This window comes from Chiloscyllium punctatum, chromosome 5 (assembly GCF_047496795.1).
Source record: "Chiloscyllium punctatum isolate Juve2018m chromosome 5, sChiPun1.3, whole genome shotgun sequence".
NCBI classification, from domain to species: Eukaryota; Metazoa; Chordata; class Chondrichthyes; order Orectolobiformes; family Hemiscylliidae; genus Chiloscyllium; species Chiloscyllium punctatum.
Window position 1 is genome coordinate 117,793,753 of NC_092743.1, and position 21,385 is coordinate 117,815,137.

General features: G+C 42.2%; 1 protein-coding gene across 4 annotated transcripts in view; it reads left to right on the forward strand.

Annotated features, from left to right (window-relative positions):
- Positions 1-21,385, forward strand: part of LOC140477383 (collagen alpha-1(XV) chain-like) — a 262,607-nt gene that overhangs the window by 129,537 nt on the left and 111,685 nt on the right. For all 4 annotated transcript variants that reach the window (XM_072571192.1, XM_072571190.1, XM_072571191.1 and 1 more), the window contains 3 exons: positions 8,532-8,693; positions 9,072-9,098; positions 14,503-14,565. In XM_072571192.1, coding sequence (XP_072427293.1) covers positions 8,532-8,693; positions 9,072-9,098; positions 14,503-14,565 — 252 coding nt within the window. The remainder of the gene's footprint in view (positions 1-8,531; positions 8,694-9,071; positions 9,099-14,502; positions 14,566-21,385) is intronic.

A 21,385-nucleotide genomic window follows, 5' to 3' on the forward strand; every position in this document is an offset into this window, starting at 1 on the left:
GTGGAGTCTCGCAATTCATTGAAATGCTGTGAGGGTACTGCTCTGTTCTGTTTACACTGCTCCCAAGCCAAGCTCCCATTTTATAAATAACTCAGTTTGATGAATAAAAAGTAGTGTTGGTGAAGGTAGAAGAGAAGAATAACTAATCCATGTTCAAGATACATGGGAGCTCAAAAGATCTGCCTGACAGCATTAATGATTATCTGCAGTCAGGAACAGTGAAATTCTCTGCTTTAATTACATCCTGTATGTATTTACTGATGGGTTGATTCCCACTGTTGTTTATCCACACCCTCTGCTGTCAGGTGCTGCACAGAACAATGGGGATAGGGCCTAGTAAGCTTTAACATGGGCAACCCTAACCTAGCTATGCCTGTTCAATAAAACCTTACAGCTGGGCATGTGTGTCATGCCAGTGATGCCTGGAGAAAAGGGCTTCAACTAAAGAGACAGAATGAGACTTGTCATTAAGATTCACACATATGTAATGGTGACTTGCTGAGACCAGTTGGTGTCAGTGATGCTGTCAGATCTCTCCAGCAGCTTCAGTTGTAGGGCTGAGGGCATCAACCCACTGGAGAACATTGGGTGAGAGAGAAAAAGAACCACAGACAATAGAGAGTGCCCTCATCCTTGAAAAAGGAGACTAAAATTGAACATTACATCAAATGTCGCCTCATCAAGGCTTTACACAGCAGCAATATGACTTAATTCTTATATATTAACTTCTTTATAACAAAGATTAGCATATTATTTACATTCCTAATGATACTGCTGTGTCTACATCTTGTGATTCATTTACAAATTTGGGTTCCTTTGAATACCAACGGTCATAGTCTCCTTTTATTAAAAGATTCCACTTTATTTTTCATTCCAAATTGGACACCTGCCCATTTCTCCATTCTGTATTCCCTCTACTGCCTCCCTGGCCACTCACTTAATCTGTCTAAATCCTTTTTGCTGCCTCTGTATGTCATCCTCACAGCTTACTTCTCTGCATACCATTAGATCATCAGTTCACTTGAGAATCAGGATGTTCTTCCAGCCTCCTGCCTGTCAACTTTGGTTCCCAGCATCTGAAGTTTTTTTGTCTCTGAGTAGACATGAGTAGCAGGGACACAATTCCAAACGGATGTTTATTGGGAACTAAAACTTCCTGACAAAAAAAAAAGTTTCGTTTGAGTCTGAAAGCAGTGGTCTTTTATATGCCATGCTTGACAAAGAACGGTAATGCACCGTTAGTTTGATATGCTGAGTGGCCAGTGTGATTTCTCATAAGGTTACATTAAATGGAGCAAAGGCCCATTTGCAAGATTGCTCTACTTTCCAGACGTTAGATCGAGCTGACTCTCACAATCATGTGGAAATGTTTTTGTACTAATTTAACTCTTTGTTGCTGCTTTGAGCCTCTGCTGCTGTTCCCCTTATTACTGACAAGTCATACATCATTCAACATTATTGGTGATGGTACAGCCTTGCTGCCTTCCAGGTTCAGGTGGGAGGATGTTTCTAGCACATTAATCAGGAGACGAATACCAACTGTGACCAGATGTGATGCTGATGTAAGAATTGTGCACTTTGCTTTCTTTCATGGAATGTGGGTGTTGCTGGTTAGACCAGTATCTATTGCCTATCCCACATGGCCCTTGGGAAGGTAATGGTGAGCTATCTACATAAGCCATTGCACATGTGATGCAGATACATCAGGAAGGGAATCATTGCATCATGCCCACTCTCCTCCTGTCTATACCAGGTATGAGTATCCTCATACTCCCATTTGGAGTTGGGACAGTAAGGATGATGTTTGTATGAGCCCAGCAGAAGCCCATTGCCCACTCATTCACATTCCTACTCCCTGTCGTGGCATCCTCGTGTCCATCTTTATTCTTGCCCACATTTGCTCAACTCCATGTTAAAGTGACCTCCATCCCCCTCTCCAGCAGCTTACCCTATTGTACCAGACCTGTGCTTGTCTCTTACTGACAATATTGAAACAAGGATTTCTGCCTCAAGTCTCTCAGCATGGATCATGGGAAGATAAACACATCCTGCTGACTACCTCAGATGGTGGTGGGACTGTCTAGCCATCCTAACCTCAACAGAACATCCTTGATGTCAAAATCACATGAATCAGCATTAGTAATTGTGATTCTCATGGAAATGCCAAACCCACAGCGGTGTATTTTGTTATTGAACTCTAAAATTTCAAGTTGCAACTCATTTTCAAGCACATCGGGTCCAGGATGTTAAAGAAGCCACTATTGAGGAAAGTTTCAATATTTAATGCTATGCCATAAAAATTAATTCCAAGAGATAAGGTACTCAGAGCAGGCTTCTCTGATGGTATGTTTTAAATAAATATTCAAGACATTGCAATAGAACAATCCGAGACTGACTTTGTTCCTTACTGTGCCTAAAAATCTATTTTCAATGTCCTGGTCACCAACAAACATAGCCTGAGTGTTAAGGGTTTAGATGGAGAGGAATTTGTTAACTGTGTACAAGAAAATTTTCTGATTCAGTATGTGGATGTACCTACTAGAGAATGTGCAAAACTTTGACTTACTTTTGGGAAATAAGGCAGGGCAGGTGACTGAGGTGTCCGTGGGGGAGCACTTTGGGCCCAGTGACCATAATTCTATTAGTTTTAAAATAGTAATGGCACAGGATAGACTGGATCTAGAAGTTGAAGTTCTAACTTGGAGGAAGGCTAATTTTGACAATATTAGGCAAGAACTTTCAAAAGCTGATTGGGCACAGATATTCGCAGGTAAAGGGACGGCTGGAAAATGGGAAGCCTTCAAAAATGAAATAACGAGAGTCCAGAGACAGTATATTCCTGTTAGGGTGAAAGAAAGGCTGGTTGGTGTAGGGAATGCTGGATGACTAGAGAAATCGAGTGTTTGACAAAGGAAAAGAAGGAAGCATATGTCAGGTATAGACAGGAGGGATCGACTGAATCCTTAGAGTATAAAGGCAGTAGGAGTTTACTTAAGAGGGAAATCAGGAGGCCAAAAAGGGAACATGGGATATCTTTGGAAAAAGGGGAATCCAAAGGGACTTTATGATACACTAAGGACAAAAAGGTAACTAGGGAAAGAATAGGACCCCTCAAAGATCAGCAAGGCAACCTGTGTGTGATCGCATCTTTCGTTTATAATGATTAAAAATGAACTCTGCTTACTGAAATGCTGCCAAAAACAGTCCTGGATATCGATGGAACCCAGACACGGTGTCCAAATGACTGACCACCTGCCCTCGCTCACTCCCCATACTTGCCCTGGAGTTCCACACAGGGATGTACCCTGAAGCCTCCCTTCACCAGATAGTCTCTCCAACATTGTCCTGTACAGGGCAAAGGGGTGTGTGTGTGTGTGTGTGTGTGCATACCCCTCAAAGGCAGCAGCCGCCTTACTGTTGCTGTCCAGTCCAGCTGCCCTGGGGCAGGGTTGGACAGGGTGGGTGGGGGCGCGAATGGGGTTTCATTGGGGTAGGGGCAGATAGGGTGGCTGGTGCTGGACGATGGGGGGGGGGGGGGAGGTGGTAGATGGGATTGGAGGTCGGACAGGGGGGTGGTGTTGGGTGGGCTTGGGGGGGCAGATAGAGGGCAGGCTGGGGGCAGATGGGGCTTCGCGGGACCAGGGCTGGACAGAGTGAGTGGTGGATGGGTTTGGGAACGATGAGGCTGCGGTGTTGGACGGGGGGGGGCGAGTGTCGGATGGGATTGGGGGTTGGACAGGAGGTGTTGTACGGGGTTTGGGGGCGCGGATGTGCGGATGGGTTTAGGGACCATCAGGGGGTGGGGTTGGATGGGGTTGGGGGTTGGACGGGGAAGGGATTGAATGTGGTTGGGGGTCGGATGAGGGGGCAGGGTTGGACAGGGTTGGGGGGGTTGGATGGAGGGCGGGGTTGGATAGGGTTGGGGTTCGGACAGGGTTGTATGGGGTTTCACGTTCTGTGTGTTGCTGCCTAGTCTCCTGAATGGGGGGGGGTGGGTAGACTTCGAAAGGACTCATTGAACTGATGGGGGTGGGTGCAGGGGGGGCACGGTGCAGGAGGCCTAAGCAATGTTGCAGGTCCCTTACACATTAGTGTGTCTCTGCTCAGAAACAAACCCTGCGACAGACAGAGGGAATGAGGCAGGCAGGGCAAGGAAAAAGGAAACTTTAGCAAACTCTAATCCTCTGAGGAGAGGCATTGAATCAAATAATCAATTATTGAACAAAGTAGTGCCCACCCATCTCGCTGGGATAATTGAGGTTCCTCTGTATTTGGAAAGGCAAGGACTGATTAGAGATAGTCAGTATGGCTTTGTGTGTGGAAAATCATGTCTCACGAACTTGATTAAGTTTTTTGCAGAAGTAACAAAGAGGATTGGTGAGGGCAGAGTGGTGATCTATATGGACTTCAGTAAGGCATTCAACAAGGATCCTCATGGAATACAGGGAGAACCAGTCATTTGGATACAGAACTGGCTTGAAGGTAGAAGGCAGAGGGTGGTGGTGTAGGGTTGTTTTTCAGACTGGAGGCCTGTGACCAGTGGAGTGCCACAAGGATCGATGCTGGGTCCACTGTTTATCATCATTTGCATCAATGATTTGGATGTGAGCATAAGAGGTACAGTTAATAAGTTTGCTGATGTCACCAAAATTGGAGGTGTAGTGGACAGCGAAGAAGGTTACCTCAGAGTATACAACAGGACCTTGATCAGATGGGCCAATGGGCTAAGGAATGGCAGATGGAGTTTAATTTAGATAAATGTGGGGTGCTGCATTTTGGAAAAGCAAATCAGAGCAGGTTTATACTCTGAATGGTAAGGTCCTAGGGTGCATTGCTGAACAAAGAGACCTTAGAGTGCAGTTTCATAGTTCCTTGAAAGTGGAGTCACATGTAGGTAGGATAGTGAAGAAGGCATTTGGTATGCTTTCTTTTATTGGTTAGAGCATTGAGTATAGGAGTTGGGAGGTCATGTTGCAGCTGTGCAGGACATTGGGAAGGTGACTTTTGGAATATTGCGTGCAGTTCTGGTCTCCTTCTTATCGTAAAGATGTTGTGAAACTTGAAAGGTTTCAGAAAAGATTTACAAGGATGTTGCCGTGGTTGGAGGATTTGAGCTACAGGGAGAGGCTGAATAGGCTGGGGCTGTTTTCCCTGGAGCGTCGGAGGCTGAGGGGCGACCTTACAGAGGTTTATAAAATTATGAGGGGCATGGATAGAATAAAGAGACAAGGTCTTTTCCCTGAGGTGGGTGGTGGTGGAGGTGGGGGGATCCAGAACTAGAGGGCATGGATTGAGGGTGTGAGAGTTAAGATATAAAAGGGACCTAAGGGGCAACCTTTTCACACAGGGTGGTGCATATAAGGAATGAGCTATCCGAGGAAGTGATGGAAACTGGTACAATTACAGCATTTAAAAGGCATCTGGATGGGTATATGAATAGGAAGGGTTTAGAGGGATATGGGCCAAGTACTGGCAAATGGACCTAGATTAGGTTAGGATATCTGGTTGGCATGGACGAGTTGGACTGAAGGGTCTGTTTCCATGCTGTACGTCTCTGTGACTCTATGACTGTAACTTGGGGCCTTTTGCAAAGGCTGTACATTCTGAATTCAGACTACCTCCTTCCAATGTTAGCGTGTCACAATAACTTGGCCTTCTAAACACAGGGCACAGAAGCTGCTGAGCCACAGAGGAGTATCAGCATGCTTTGCACATTATTCCCTCTCTCATTCACTGTCACCATCTATGGCCTCACTCTTGAGTCAGGTGTGGGAGGGGACAAAACACCATCATGATAGCACCAAGAGCCACCAAATCCATTTGTCCACCTCTTAGTTAACGGTGTGGAAAATTAAAGATAACATATGTTGAAAGGAAGTGGAACAATATTGCCATTAAAATGACTTGAAAGCAGTTTTAAACATGAATGAACCTGGCTCAAAGAAGGTTCTGAGCTTAATTAGGAGAAAGGGGAGGGGTTAATGTGTCCAATATTTTCCTTTGACAGACAATAACTTGTCCATGCCAACTAGATATCCTAAATAAATCTAGTCCTGTTTGACAGCATTTGGCCTGTATTCCCATAAACTCTTTTTATTCACGTACCCATCCAGATGCCTTTTAACTAGTGACATTCGACCAGCAGCCACGACCACCTCCAATAGCTCATTCCATACACACACCACTGTCTGTCTGCATGAAAACGTTGCCCCTTAGGTCCCTTTTAAATCTTTCCCCTCTCACCTTAAACCAATACCCTCTAGTTTTGGACTCCCCTATCCTGAGGAAATGACCTTATAAAGATAAACTTGATGTCTGCTATGGATTCTGTCGAATTGTTAAAATATTGGGAGGAGGGAGCTGCAGAAGCAAAAGAATGAGAAACCCCTGGTCTCCATAGCTTGGAAATAAAAAAGACTTTGTTGTTCACAACAAATCTTCAAGATAACCATGGTAATAGTTAATTAACCAGCTGTGGAATCAAAACATTGTGACACTAGAAACCAAGCCAGTCCCCATTCTACAATTACAGTCAGAATTTGTTTTAAACAAATGCATAACTTGCAAAGATTAAAACATAAGCAAATAATCATAGTGATTATGATGGTATGATATGTCAAGAAAATGTATTAATGGCTGGAAATGAAATTGGAAAAGATACTCAAAACTAATGTTGGACATCCGAGTGAATCCCACCCCCTCCTTAGGGTGGAGTAGTTTTGGACATAGCCTTCCAATCTGGCTCATTATGATTTGGCCCATTTTCCTGTGTCGGGGCTAGATTAGGTCACACACAGGCTCCTATCCTGGTTGTTGCCAACAACTAGGGAATGCTAAAGAGGAAAGGCACATCATGGTATAGCAGCACTAACCACCTATCCATAATGAAACACTGTGCTCTTAATAGTGTCTCACTGCTTACTGTCCAGGAATGATTCTTCAAAACTACGCTGTAACTTGGGGCCTTAAAATTTATTTAAATGTATTCTTCTGGCACTTTCTACGTGTTTAATTTCTTGGAGTTCTGGGTTTGCATTTGTCTCTGTATTTGTAGTTGACTCTTAGCATTTATGGGAAAAACTATCATTCTAATCAAGTCACAATTATCTGGGGTTTCTAGGGAACTACCCAGAGGACTTAGGATGAGATATTTCCAGACTGAAGTAGTCTGAACTGGGAGACATTTGAAGGAGAAGTGCATATCAAGCTCTGAAATGTCTTTTATAGAGTCATAGAATCATAGAGATGTACAACATGGAAACAGGCCCTTCGGTCCAACCTGTCCATGCTGACCAGATATCCCAACCCAATCTAGTCCCACCTGCCAGCACCTGGCACATATCTCTCCAAACCCTTCCTATTCATGTACCCATCCAGACCAAAGTACGGGGATAAATTCAGTCAAATAGAAGTGATGCTTTTTAAGATTTAAAAGAAAAGGGAACTGAGCTGTAGAAGAGCTGTAGCACTGGGAGCTTGATGATAATAGTTAAGAAAGAGTTATCTGCTATTCCAGAAGATGGGATGCAATTTTTCATCAGTTCAAGCTCATCAAAGCATTAAAACAAACAGAAAAATCTCTCTCTCTTGATAGCAGTGTTGTTCTGAATGATATTGGAATTGCAACAATGTTTGGAAGACTTAATAGGATATTCATTCCATGTGGGTAATTTCTACTATACATTTAAAATTCTTCAAGTCTGTTTTATAATGGAATTTATCTCCACTTCTATTCTGAATAAACTTTTGCTTTGTTTCATAATCTCAGAACTTCTGTTTTTAGCAAAGTCTCAGAATTAAGGGGCACCAATTTAAGAGTGTGGTGAGGAGGAACTTCATCTCTCAGAAGGTTGTGTCTTTGGAACTCCTTGCCCAAAGAACTGTGGGGCTGAGTCTTTGTGTATACTTAAGGCAGGTCAATCAGGGAATCAAGAGCAATGGGAATATGGACAAGAAAGTGACGTGAAAAGTGTTGGATCAGCCATGAACCTATTGAATAGCAGAGCAACTCGAGGGGCCAAATGGCCTATTACTGTTCCTATTTGTTATGGTTTTATAAGGGGGTTAACTAGTAGAGTTGATAGTAAATAGAATGTATTTGTTTGTAATAAATAAATAGTAATTATTGTTAAGTACAGAAACCTGGTCTGTGTTTTCTGTTAACCTGACTGTACAAAGACAAGCAAATTGGGGACTTAGCGTACTTTGATTAACATCTTTAACTTTTGTGATGGCTCTGGGAATAACGGGGCTTGATTTGCAGAGAGATCCCCCAGTTAGGTATTGGACTGGATGGAGAAAAGCTTTGCTGCAGGCTCCCTTGGTGAAAGCGCAGCTTCTGAGTGTCACATTCTCTGGTTTAATGATTCTAAGGTGTGAAATAATCTAATACAATACAATGTCATCGTTTGGTGATCCATCAAACTTTAAATGATCTTTGCTGCTGTTTCTTGCCAGTGGGTTATTTAAACCTTGTCTTCTCTTAAGTAATGTGTAATATTGTGAAATTTACAGACTGTTTTGATCTCTAGGGTGAGGATGGACTCGGAAAAGTTGGACTCAAGGGTGACAAAGGCGAACCTGGATTAACTGGTCCTCCTGGCATACCCACAGTGAACCAAGTTGATCCTGTAGAGCCTGGGCCACCAGGGCCAAGAGGCTCACCAGGACCTCCCGGAAAAGATGGTCAGCCTGTAAGTAATGGATGGCGTGGAGTTCAATGTCACTGTTTTTGCTTGCTCCTTTATTTAACTAACCTTGCATGGACCAAGTATCCCCTTAATGTCTGTCAAACCAATGTTGCAGGCATGTGTCAAATGCTACTTTGGAGCAGAATTCACCATGAGGTGTGTGCCTCAGTATTAAAATGCTGGCCAACTGATCCAGGCTACATTCAACACAAACATGAGGGAGCCTGAATGAAATCCTCAGCAATTTGCTACCATCGCAATGACACTGCGCTGGTGTAATCCCTGCTGAAATTCAAAAATTGATCAAAATGCTTCACCATTGTCTCATTTGTGTGCTTTCAAAGCCTAGCAACTTTTCCTAACTGTGCTTTCTCACTACAGGGTGTCCCAGGAAAAGATGGAATGCCTGTAAGTGTTTGATTTATTTTAGTCATTTGTCCAGTGGGCTGGGACAAAATACAAATTGTGCACCATACTAAATGGTAACTGCTTTGATTTTGATGCTCTCTGACAGAGGTTCAAGTGACAGGGATTCTGATTGTGGAATTTGGTTTTCTTCACATTGAAATAAAGTTTGTGAATAAATATATCGCCCTGGCCAATGGTGAGCTGAGCAGGAATGAAGAACCATACTTAACTCTAATCAACATGCAACAATGAGAGCAAGCTGACCTTTGAAGACATTACAGAGAAAGGGAAGTGAATTAATGTTTGCATTTAGTGAGCAAGGAAGCTCAGAATTTTTACTCCATTTTAGGCACCCTGGTTTAGGAAGCATGGTAATGTCCTTTAAGGGAGATGCACCACAGTGATACCAAGGACAGGAGGCTTTAGTTATGTGGAGAGATGTGAAAACCCGACAAGTCTTCATTAGAACAAAGAAAATTGAGAGGAGGTGAGATAGACAGGGCTCTATATTGTGAGAGTTTCTGATTACGTGAATGGTAAAAACATTCTCTGCTGGGCGTTGAGTCGGTAACTACGAAACACATAAAGGCCATCGGTGCCATCAATACTGCCCCATTCACATAACTGGAGGATTGCAATTGCAAAACCAGACACATCATTGCAAACCAGACAATTTACATTCCACCCCAATTCTGCAACTATGAATCATCCCAGAAGAGGCAAAATTCCAGAGAAGCGCAAGTCTAATGAGGATATAAATTTTTGAAAAAATTCCTCTCCAATATGCCCAAACAATCAAATTCAAATCGAGAGATTGAATTGTACAATTGAATTGTAAATCTTTTATATCATCATAAAACAACAAGTAGAGAATTCCTTTTAAATTTCCGCTAAAGTCAATGGAACAAAATTTGGTGGCAATCAATGTGCTGCTATATCTGACCTTCTGATAGCACACTATATCCCAGAATACCATGATAGAAAGAGTGACGAAAGCAACATCCGTAGTGGATTTTAAAAAGGAAATTAAAGTTCATTTGTTCAAGAAAAATCTTAAGTGCAGGAATGTAGGAGTCAATGAATGATCCTTTCAGAGAGATGGAATGGTCAAATAAACAATTACATAATAACCTCCAATTTTCTTAATTCTGATTTTACAGAGGAGCTAATCAAAATAGAAATAAAGTTGCCTTGACAACCACAACTTGTTTTCCATTGGAGCACTTAGCTGAAATGTCTGCTTATCCTGACATAGCGCAAGTTCAGATGTTATTGTATGCAATCTTTCACTTGCTTGGAAGTCTACATTGCCGACTCAACCATCGTGATGTTAACAAGACTTTTGCTGATGGCAGAACTCCTGTCCCTTGTCCAGACCCAGAATTTGGTTGTGCATGTAACTCCAGCTATGCAATTATCTCGAGTTTTGAGACATTAGTTTGCACCTACATTTTGGAGGATTTTGTATAATGGAATCAACACCAAACAAATTTGTAAAGAATGACTGCTATGATAAGTCTTGTTTGTAGAAAACTAAAATATCTTAAAAATGACAGAATTGGTATAAACATTAACACCTTTTTTGGGGGCTAACCATAAATTGAGCAGAGATTAATGTGTGACTTTTGCTGTCTGTGGTTATGCAATAATTTCAGCTTCCACTACACCCAATCCTGCCATTGCACACAGTTCATCATTAATTGGAACAAAATTGGTAATTGCCATCAGAATGGAGACAGTTGGACAAACTAATGCCCTTGTGAGATGGAGTTTGTAGGTGGTGCAAGTGTTAGTCAATGAGAGTCATGTTACACCTGACCTGGAATTATCTGATGCTAACCTTGGATGAAGAATGTAGAAACTTGTTCCATCGCCATCACTAGTATCCAAAGGAACATAATTAAAAGCACAGAAAACAGAACATTACAGCGCAGTACAGGCCCTTCGGCCCTCAATGTTGCGCCAACCTGTGGAACCAATCTAAAGCCCATCTAACCTACACTATTCAATTCTTGTCCTAATGCCAATCCAATAACCAATTAAATGTCCTTAAAGTTGGTGTGTCTACTACTGTTGAAGGCAGTGTGTTCCACACCCCCAATAATCTCTGAGTAAAGAAACTACCTCTGACATCTGTCCTATATCTATCACCCCTCAATTTAAAGCTATCCCCTCGTGCTAGCCATCGCCATCTGAGGAAAAAGGCTCTCGCTGTCCAATCTATCTAACCCTCTGATTATCTTTTATATCTGAATTAATTTGCCTCGCAACCTTCTGCTCTCTAAGGAAAACAGCATCAAGTCCCTCCGCCTTTCTTCATAATGCCTTCCCTCCATACTAGGCAACATCCTAGTAAATCTCGTCTGAACCCTTTCCAAAGCTTCCACATCCTTCCTATAATGCGGTGACCAGAACTATACACAATAATGCAAATGTGGCTGCACCAAAGTTTTGTATAGCTGCAGCATGATCTCATGGTTCCAAAATTCAATCCCTCTACCAATAAAACCAACACACTGTGTGCCTTCTTAACAACCCTATCAACCTGGGTGGCAACTTCCAAGGAACTAAGTACCTGGACACCGAGATCTCTCTGCTCATCTACACGACCAAGAATCTTATCCATTAGCCCAGTACTCTGCATTCCTGTTACTCCTTCCAAAGTGGATCACCCCAGACTTTTCCACATTAAACTCCATTTGCCACCTCTCAGCCCAGCTTTACAGCTTATCTCTGCAACCTACAACATTCTTTGTCACTATCCACAACCTCTACCGATCTTAGTGTCATCTGCAAATTTACTAACCCATCCTTCAATGCCCTCATCCAGGTCATTTATATAAATGACGAAGAACAGTCGACCCAAAACAGATCTGAGTAACTGAATTCCAAGATGAATATTTCCCATCAACCACCACCCTGTGTCTTCTTTCATGTAGCCAATTTCTGATACAAACCGCTAAATCACCCTCAATCCCATGCTTCTGTGTTTTGTGCAATAGCCTACCATGGGGAGCCTACTGAAATCCATATACACCACATCAAAGGCTTTACTCTCATCACCTGTTCGGTCACCTTCTCAAAGAACTCCATAAGATTTGTGAGGCACAACCTACCCTTCACAAAACCATGTTGACTATTCCTAAGCAACTTATTCCTCTCTAGATGATTATAAATCCTATCTCTTATAACCCCTTTGCAACACTTTGCCCACAAATGAAGTAAGGCTCACAGGTCTATAATTTCCAGGGTTGTCTCTACTCCCCTTCTTGAACAAGGGAACAACATTTGCAATCCTCCTATTTTCTGGCACTATTCTTGTAGTCAATGATGACATAAAGATCAAAGCCAAAGGTTCAGCAGTCTCCTCCCTGGCTTCCCAAAGAATCCTAGGATAAATCCCATCTGGCCCAGGGGACTTATCTATTTTAATATTTTCTAGAATTGCTAACACCTCCTTATTCATCTCCATCCCATGTTGTCTAGTAGCCTGTGTCTCAGTATTCTTCTCAGCAACGTTGTTTTTTCTAGTAAGAATACTGACGAAAATTATTTATTTAGCGCTTCCCCGATGTCCTCTGACTCCATGCACAACTTCCCACTACTTTGCTCGATTGGCCCTAATCTTATTCTAGTCATTCTTTTATTCCTGATTTGGCTATAGAAAGCCTTAGGTTTTTCTTTGATCCTATCCGCCAATGATTTCTCGTGTCCCCTCCTCCTCTTCTTAGTGCTCTCTTTAGGTCTTTCCTGGCTAACCTGTAACTCTCAAGCATCCTAACTGAACCATCACATCTAATCCTAACATAAGCCTTCTTCCTCGTCTTGAAGAGAGATTCAACTTCCTAGTAAACCATGGCTCCCGCGCTTTACAACTTTCTCCCTGCCTGACAGGTACTTACTTATCAAGGACCCTCAGTAGGTGTTCCTTGAATAAGCTCCACATTTCAATTGTGCCCATCCCCTGCAGTTTCTTTCCCCATCTTATGCACGCTAAATCTTGCCTAATCGCATTGTAATTGTCTTTCCCCCCGCTATAACTCTTACCCTGCAGTATATACCTATCCTGTTCCATCACTAAAGTAAACATAACAGAATTGTGGTCACTATCACCGAAGTGTTCACCTACCTCCAAATCTAGCACCTGGCCAAGTTCATTACCCAATCTAATGTGGCCTCGGTACGCACAGTAGAAAATGCAATCCAGTCTTCCTGGCCAGTCTAAAATTTTATCTCCTCATTCTCACGCTCCCTCAACACTTTACCAACTCTCTCTTAACTTCTTAATTTTAACTCTTAGTGCAGTTCATGATTCACATCCACCAGCTTCAGTGTAAAGTTAGTACATCTAAACTGTCTTTTCACGTTCCCCTCTCCCAAATCCCTTAGCTTAAGGATTTGTAGCAACATAGTATTGCTCCCTGGAGCTTTGCTTTTCACCCTCCCCCACCTCCAACATACTGAAAGCTGCCTTCCCCAGCAGTAATCCCTCAGGGTAAGGAATTTCGCCCTCAACAATTGATTGACCTGCGGCTGAGTAGCCAAACACAGGCAGAAAGTCAGTGGTGGCTGCTGCTGGGATAACAAGCAAATCCACAAAAGAAGATCCATGGAATACAAGACTTTGAGTTCATACTGCACTTCTGTGTTTAGAAGGATTAGGGGAATGGAAGGAGGAGTATCAAAGATGGATGGTGGGGCATCAAGTTGCGAGACTAAGAGTCAGAGAGGGAAGTACCTCTTTGGGTACACTGCACATTCTGAAGGAGATGCTTCCCCTTCTGTTCCACCTTCTCACCTGAGATGGCAAAGAGGCAGGCTGGCTTTCATGGTTCTGCCTACCCCAACCTCACGCATTAATGCACCAGGGACAGAAACAGTTCCTTAACTATTCCTTAATACTGTGGGGGACAATCTGGGGGTGGGCAGTAGCTGGTGGGTTAGTCATCCAACCTATTTTGTATACTGCCTGTTAATACCCTGTTTTGTGGGGCCACAGAACTCTTCCAATTCTCAGCGTTCAATTCATCACGCTTTATGCAGGTTGAAACCAAACTCTCCTGCTCTCCCTTGACAGCCAATGTACACCCTCCTATGAGAAACCGTGGCCTCAAACTTGCAGATAGCATAAAATTCCCTGATTTACCCTCAGTTTGGGATTGAGCAGGCTACAGTGATTGTCTTTGGGATTTGTTGAACTGAGATACCAAAATAATTGATATCCTTACTATTTACAATAGTTGTAAAGTGTTGCATTTATTAATCCTTGCAATGAACACTTTGAATTTTGATTAAATCGATGATTGATAGCATATCTTATTAGGTTCCTTGTCAGTGACTTTATTCATCTAAAGTAAGTAAATATTTATGTCTCTTAAAAAAATATTTTTACTTTCACATTCAGGGTAAACAGGGATCTCAAGGATTTAAAGGAACAAAAGGTGAACAAGGTCCCAAAGGAGAGAAGGTATGTCCAGTAGTTAACATTGTTGAAGGAGGGCGAGAATATGACCAAATATACAGAGGAAAAACATGAAGAGTAAAAAATTTATATAAAGAATTGTAATGAGGAAAATCACCAGTTTTGGAGTCAGATTCAGGGTTCAATGACAGAGTTTATTGTACAAGGAAATACCGGAGCTCTGGGGAGAGAAAGACACCAACAGCTCATTGGTCAGCTGCGAGTCTTAGAGTCATACAGTCATAGAGATGTACAGCACGGAAACAGACCCTTTGGTCCAACCCGTCCATGCCGACCAGATATCTCAACCCAATCTAGTCCCACCTTCCAGCACCCGGCCCGTATCCCTCCAAACCCTTCCTATTCATATACCCATCCAAATGCCTCTTAAATGTTGCAATTGAACTAGCCTCCACCACTTCCTAGGCAGCTCATTCCATACACTTACCACCCTCTGCGTGAAAAAGTTGCCCCTTAGGTCTCTTTTATATCTTACCCTAAACCTATGCCCTCTAGTTCTGGATTCCCCCACCCCAGGGAACAGACTTTGCCTATTTACCCTATCCATGCCCCTCATAATTTTGTAAACCTGTATGAGATCACCCCTCAGCCTCTGACGCTCCAGGGAAAACAGCCCCAGCCTGTTCAGTCTCTCCCTATAGCTCAAATCCTCCAACCCTGGCAACATCCTTGTAAATCTTTTCTGAACCCGTGCAAGTTTCACAACATCTTTCCGATAGGAAGGAGACCAGAATTACATGCAATATTCCAACAGTGGCCTAACCAATGTTCTGTACAGCCGCAACATGACCTCCCAACTCCTGTACTCAATGCTCTGACCGATAAAGGAAAGCATACCAAATGCCTTCTTCACTACCCTATCTACCTGCGACTCCACTTTCAAGGAGCTATAAACCTGCACTCCAAGGTCTCTTTGTTCAGCAACACTCCCTAGGACCTTACCATTAAGTGTATAAGTCCTGCTAAGATTTGCTTTCCCAAAATGCAGCACCTTGCATTTATCTGAATTAAACTCCATCTGCCACTTCTCAGCCCATTGGGCCATCTGGTCAAGATCCTATTGTATTCTGAGGTAACCCTGTTCACTGTCCACTACACCTCCAATTTTGGTGTCATCTGCAAACTTACTAACTGTACCTCTTATGCTCACATCCAAATCATTTATATAAATGACAATACATGGAGGACCCAGCACCAATCCTTGTGGCATTCCACTGGTCACAGGCCTCCAGTCTGAAAACAACCCTCCACCACTACCCTCTGTGTTCTACCTTTGAGCCAGTTCTGTATCCAAATGGCTAGTTCTTCCTGTATTCCGTGAGATCTAACCTTGCTAATCAGTCTCCCATGGGGAACCTTGTTGAATGCCTTACTGAAGTCCATATAGATCACATCTACCACTCTGCCCTCATCAATCCTGTTTGTTACTTCTTCAAAAAACTCAATCAAGTTTGAGAGACATGATTTCCCACACACAAAACCATGTTGACTATCCCTAATCACTCCTTGCCTTTCCAAATGCATGTATATTCTGTCCCTCAGGATTCCCTCCAACAACTTGCCCACCACCGATGTATAGTTCCCTGGCTTGTCCTTATCACCCTTCTTAAACAGTGACACCAAGTTTGCCAACCTCCAGTCTTCCGGCACCGCAACTGTGACTATCGATGATACAAATATCTCACCAAGAGGCCCAGCAATCACTTCTCTAGCTTCCCACAGAGCTCTCGGGTACACCTGATCAGGTCCTGGGGATTTATCCACTTTTATGCGTTTCAACACATCCAGCACTTCCTCCCCTGTAATATAGACATTTTGCAAGATGTCACCATCTATTTCCCTACAGTCTATATCTTCCATATCCTTTTCCACAGTAAATACTGATGCAAAATACTCATTTAGTATCTCCCCCTTTTTCTGTGGCTCCACACAAAGGTCACCTTGCTGATCTTTGAGGACCCCTGTTTTCTCCCTAGTTACCCTTTTGTCCTTAAAGTATTTGTAAAAACTCTTTGAATTCTCCTTAATTCTATTTGCCAAAGCTATCTCATGTCCTCTTTTTGTCCTCCTGATTTTCCTCTTAAGTATACTCCTACTTCCCTTATACTCTTTAAGGATTCACTTGACCTATCCTGTCTATACCTTACATATTCTTCCTTCTTTTTCTTAACCAAGCACTCAATTTCTTTAGTCATCCAGCATTCCCTATACCTACCAGCCTTCCCTTTCACCCTAACAGGAATATACTTTCTCTGGATTCTCATTATCTCATTTCTGAAGGCTTCCCATTTTCCAGCCGTCCCTTTACCTGCGAACATCTGCGCCCAATCAGCTTTCGAAAGTTCTTCCCTAATACCGTCAAAATTGGCCTTTCTCCAATTTAGAACTTCAACTTTTAGATCTGGTCTATCCTTTTCCATCATTACTTTAAATCTAATAGAATTATGGTCGCTGGCCCCAAAGTGCTCCCCCACTGACACCTCAGTCACCTGCCCTGCCTTATTTCCCCAAGAGTAGGTCAAGTTTTGCACCTTCTCTAGTAGGTACATCCACATACTAAATCAGAAAATTGGCTTGTACACACTTAACAAGTTCCTCTCCATCTAAACCCTTAACACCATGGCAGTCCCAGTCGATGTTTGGAAAGTTAAAATCCCCGACCATAACCACCCTATTTTTCTTACAGATAGCTGAGATCTCCTTACAAGTTTGTTTCTCAATTTCCCTCTGACTATCACGGTTCTCTCCCCCTGGAGCACAGGTCAAGATACTTTTATACACCTTGTGATACAGTAGGTCAGTGATGAGATTATTGTCTTTGTAACATGATTTGTTTATGGCACTCATTGCAGAATTGTTGATAGTTTCGATGCAGACATTGTCAATTTCAATGTCTGTGCGGATGTCCATTGCTGTAGTAATGAGTGCTAATCACTCTTCCTGAGAATGACCATTACTGCAACCCTGGCTATTAGCAATCTGTATTGAGTCTCAATCAAACTTAGCATTTCTATCAAAGGTGTTGGCTGGACCCAGACACTTTGGTGGGCGGTATACACTACTCCAGTGTATTCTGTCCCCCACCCGCCTTAAACTAATCAACTAGGTTGTGAGTGCGTAGTGCTGGCATTCTGTTGGCCCCAGGTAGTGTCTGTGTTTGCTCTGCTGTCTCCCTCCATATCTTGGTCCAGCGGACATCTTATGTGTCAAGTGGCCAACTGATGACTCAGCAGCCATCTTGTGTGTCCGTGTGCCTAGTGTCAGCCTGCCCCGTGCCATCTCCCACTTCAGAATAAATAATTTATCTGAAGGTTAAACTGGAAATAGTGAAGTCTTCACTTCACCCTTTCTCAGTCTTATCCACTTTGTTAACAATAACAGAAAGGTGGATTACTATCTGACTGGCAGTAGATTGGGAAAGGGAGAAGCACAGTGAAACTTGTGCATCCTTGTACACCTGTCGGTGAAAATAAGCACACACATAACCGCAGGCAGTGATGAAGAAATTTGGTATGTCGACCCTTCATTGTAAGAGGATTTAAGTACAGGAACAGGAATGTCTTTTTGCTGTTTTCCTTGGAGCGTCGGAAGCTGAGGGGTGACCTTATATAAAGGTTTTTAAAACACGAGAGGCATGGATAGGGTAAATAAACAAAATCTTTTCACTGGGTTGAGGGAGTCCAGAACTAGAAGGCATTGGTTTAGGGTGAGATGGGTATTTTTTAAAAGGGAACAAGGGGCAACTTTTTCACGCAGAGAGTGGTGTGTGTATGGAATGAGCTGCCAGAGGAAGTGGTGGAGTCTGGTACAATTACAACATTTAAAAAGCATCTGGATGAGTATATGAATAGGAAGGGTTTAGAGGGATATGAGCCAAATGGGACTAGATTTATTTAGGATATCTGGTTGGCATGAACAAGTTGGACTGAAGGGTCTGTTTCTATGCTGTACACATGTCTGTGATTTTATAATTAGACAAGGCCTTAATGAGATCACATCTGGAGGACTGTGTGCAGTTTTGTTCTACTTTATTGAAGGAAGGATGTTCTGTCGATGTAGGGAGTGCAACAAAGGTTTATCAGACTGATTCCTGGGATGGCAGGACTGATGCATGAGGAGAGACTGGATTGGTTAAGACTATATTCATTGTACTTTAGAAGAATGAGGGAGATGTCATAGAAACTTATTACGGTTTTTCAGGACCATGCAGGGAAAATGCAGAAAGGATGTTCCTGATGATTCGGGAGTACTGAATTAGGGCTCACAGTCTTAGGAAATGGGTGTAAGACATTTAGGCCTGCAATGAGGAGAAATGTATTTACCCAGAGTTGGTGAGCTTGTGGAATTCTCTGCAGAGGCCAAATCATTGAAAGTTTTCAAGAAGGAATTAGTTGTAGTTCTTGGGGCTAAAGGGAACAATGGTTATGGGGAGAAAGTAGAATAATCAGCCACAAGCATTCTGAATGACAGCGCAGGCTTAAAGGACCAAATAGCCTACTCCTGTTCCTATATTCTATGTTTCTATTTTTCAATGTTTACAGGTTTTTGTGAAAACTGCATATTGTAGGAGGAAGGAATGGCTGATGGAGATAAACATTACCACAGTCTTGATGCTCTTGGATAAGCACATGAACTGTTATAAAAATTAATTCTTGGATATGGACATTGCTAGTAAGGCCAGCATTTAATATCCATCCCTACTTAACAGTGAGCGGCCATTTTTTTTAAACCGCCGTTAGCAGTTTGGTATTAGTGAGTGGTTTGACAGACCACTTCAGTCGTCAGATGAGAGTTAATAATTGACGTGGGACTGAATAATTGAAACAATTTTCCATCCCTGATGGTATGGGTTAATAACTACGTATTAATAGCTAGATGTTGTTCATCAATAATATCATGATAATATCAGATCACGTGGAACTGAGACCTAATGGAAGAAGGCACATTGTAGTTCTGCTTTACCTTGCTCTGTTTATAATCTTATCGTTAATATGTGTTGCTGGTTTACTGTGTTCAATCCTCGTGTAGTCCATATTCCCTACAGCTACTTGAAAATTTCAACTCACTTTGACTTTGCAGATAAAATTTTCGAGAAAACTTGTTGTTCAGTATATAAATATCGCAAGTGGCCTTACTGGAGTTTGACATCAGTGTTTTGGATTATTAAATGAGAAACATTACCACTGCATAACAATGAAAATGCAGACTGAAATATGGCATATTTTAAACTTACAAAGAACAAAAAGGGGGGTGGGGGGGGGTGGGGACAGAAATCAGAGGAATCATGACTGAAATTGCTTTGATCAAATTAAATCATGTAGTGTGTCAAGCCTCTTCTCTGATCTCCTGCTGCTGAGTATAGATCAACTGGTCAAATGTATGCATTCATGCTGAAAAAAGCAAATGCTGTAGGGAACTGGTGTGCCTGTTCTGAACAATGATTCACATTTTCTGCTCACCAGCAAGGATATAACAGTGATAAAATTATTGTAATGATAGTAGACAGCTATTGTAATATTAATCTAATAGAAGATTATTTGAAGAATAATTTGACGTATTTATCTCAACAATTTATTTGTGTGCTCTCACTTATCTATTTTTTTCCTTTATCTACAGCCTTTAGCCATTTATTTAACTTTCCAGTTTTTTTAAACTTATACCGCAGTTATTTTTCTGGATTTAGGTTAAATTCTATTAAGTCTGGCACAATGCTTCACTAAAAGGGAGCACAGATCAAAAGTTTCAGGCATTTCTATTGCTGCTCAGTGACCTATGGCTCAGGTTAATTTCCCTTTTCAAGTCAAACAGCTCCCAGTGATCATTTTAGCTCTGATTTTCTGGGATGCTGGTCCTTGAGACCAGTTCTACTCAGAGCTGAAAATGTGTTGCTGGAAAAGCGCAGCAGGTCAGGCAGCATCCAAGGATGCTGTCTGACCTGCTGCACTTTTCCAGCAACACATTTTCAGCTCTGATCTCCAGCATCTGCAGTCCTCACGTTCTCCACCAGTTCTACTCAACCAAGTAAGTCCCAGAGACCAAATTTACTGACATAGAATTAGACGATCCGTGTTCTTGTTTATAATTTACTTCTCAAATCAAATGGTTTCTCATACACTTGAACACCAGTCATCACACAGTTATTACAATGTGCATAATAATACCTAAAAGTGCACTTAAAATGCAATACTAGCAGACCTAATTGTGGTATAATTAAGGATTCAAGTGTGTTACAACTCATGGGTTCAATTTCCTCGGTATTTATAAATCCACCTATTTATAAAAGTAAAATATTAGAGGTGCTGGAAATACTCAACAGGTCAGGCAACATCGGTGGTTAAAGAAAATGGTTAACAATTCAGGTCAGCAACATTTTATCTGAAAGTTCTAGTGAAAAGTCACCACTTAGACGTATTGGGCAGATTTTTGTGAGCTCAGAGGCAGCATCTTCCAGAGTATGCAGAGTGAAGAATGTCCAGGAATTGATGGGATCCTGCTCTCCTTTGGCTTTCTCCAGGAAACATTACAAGTTCCATGGGCCATAAACACCATTTGATGTGGTGTAAAAGCAACTGAGATACTTGAGAAGGCAGTTATGAGCTCTGTAAAGCAGAGAATCATTTCCTAATATCATCTGGGATACATACTGTGTCTTCCACAAACTAAGTGAAGGTGACTGCACAGTGGGACCTCTTCATAAAATGAATGTGATCTAATCTAGCCTTCAGCTGATAATCAGTGATTATGTTGGATGTAGCACCTTTTACCCAACTCCTATCAATTATCTTGCTTGGGACTGAGGATGATC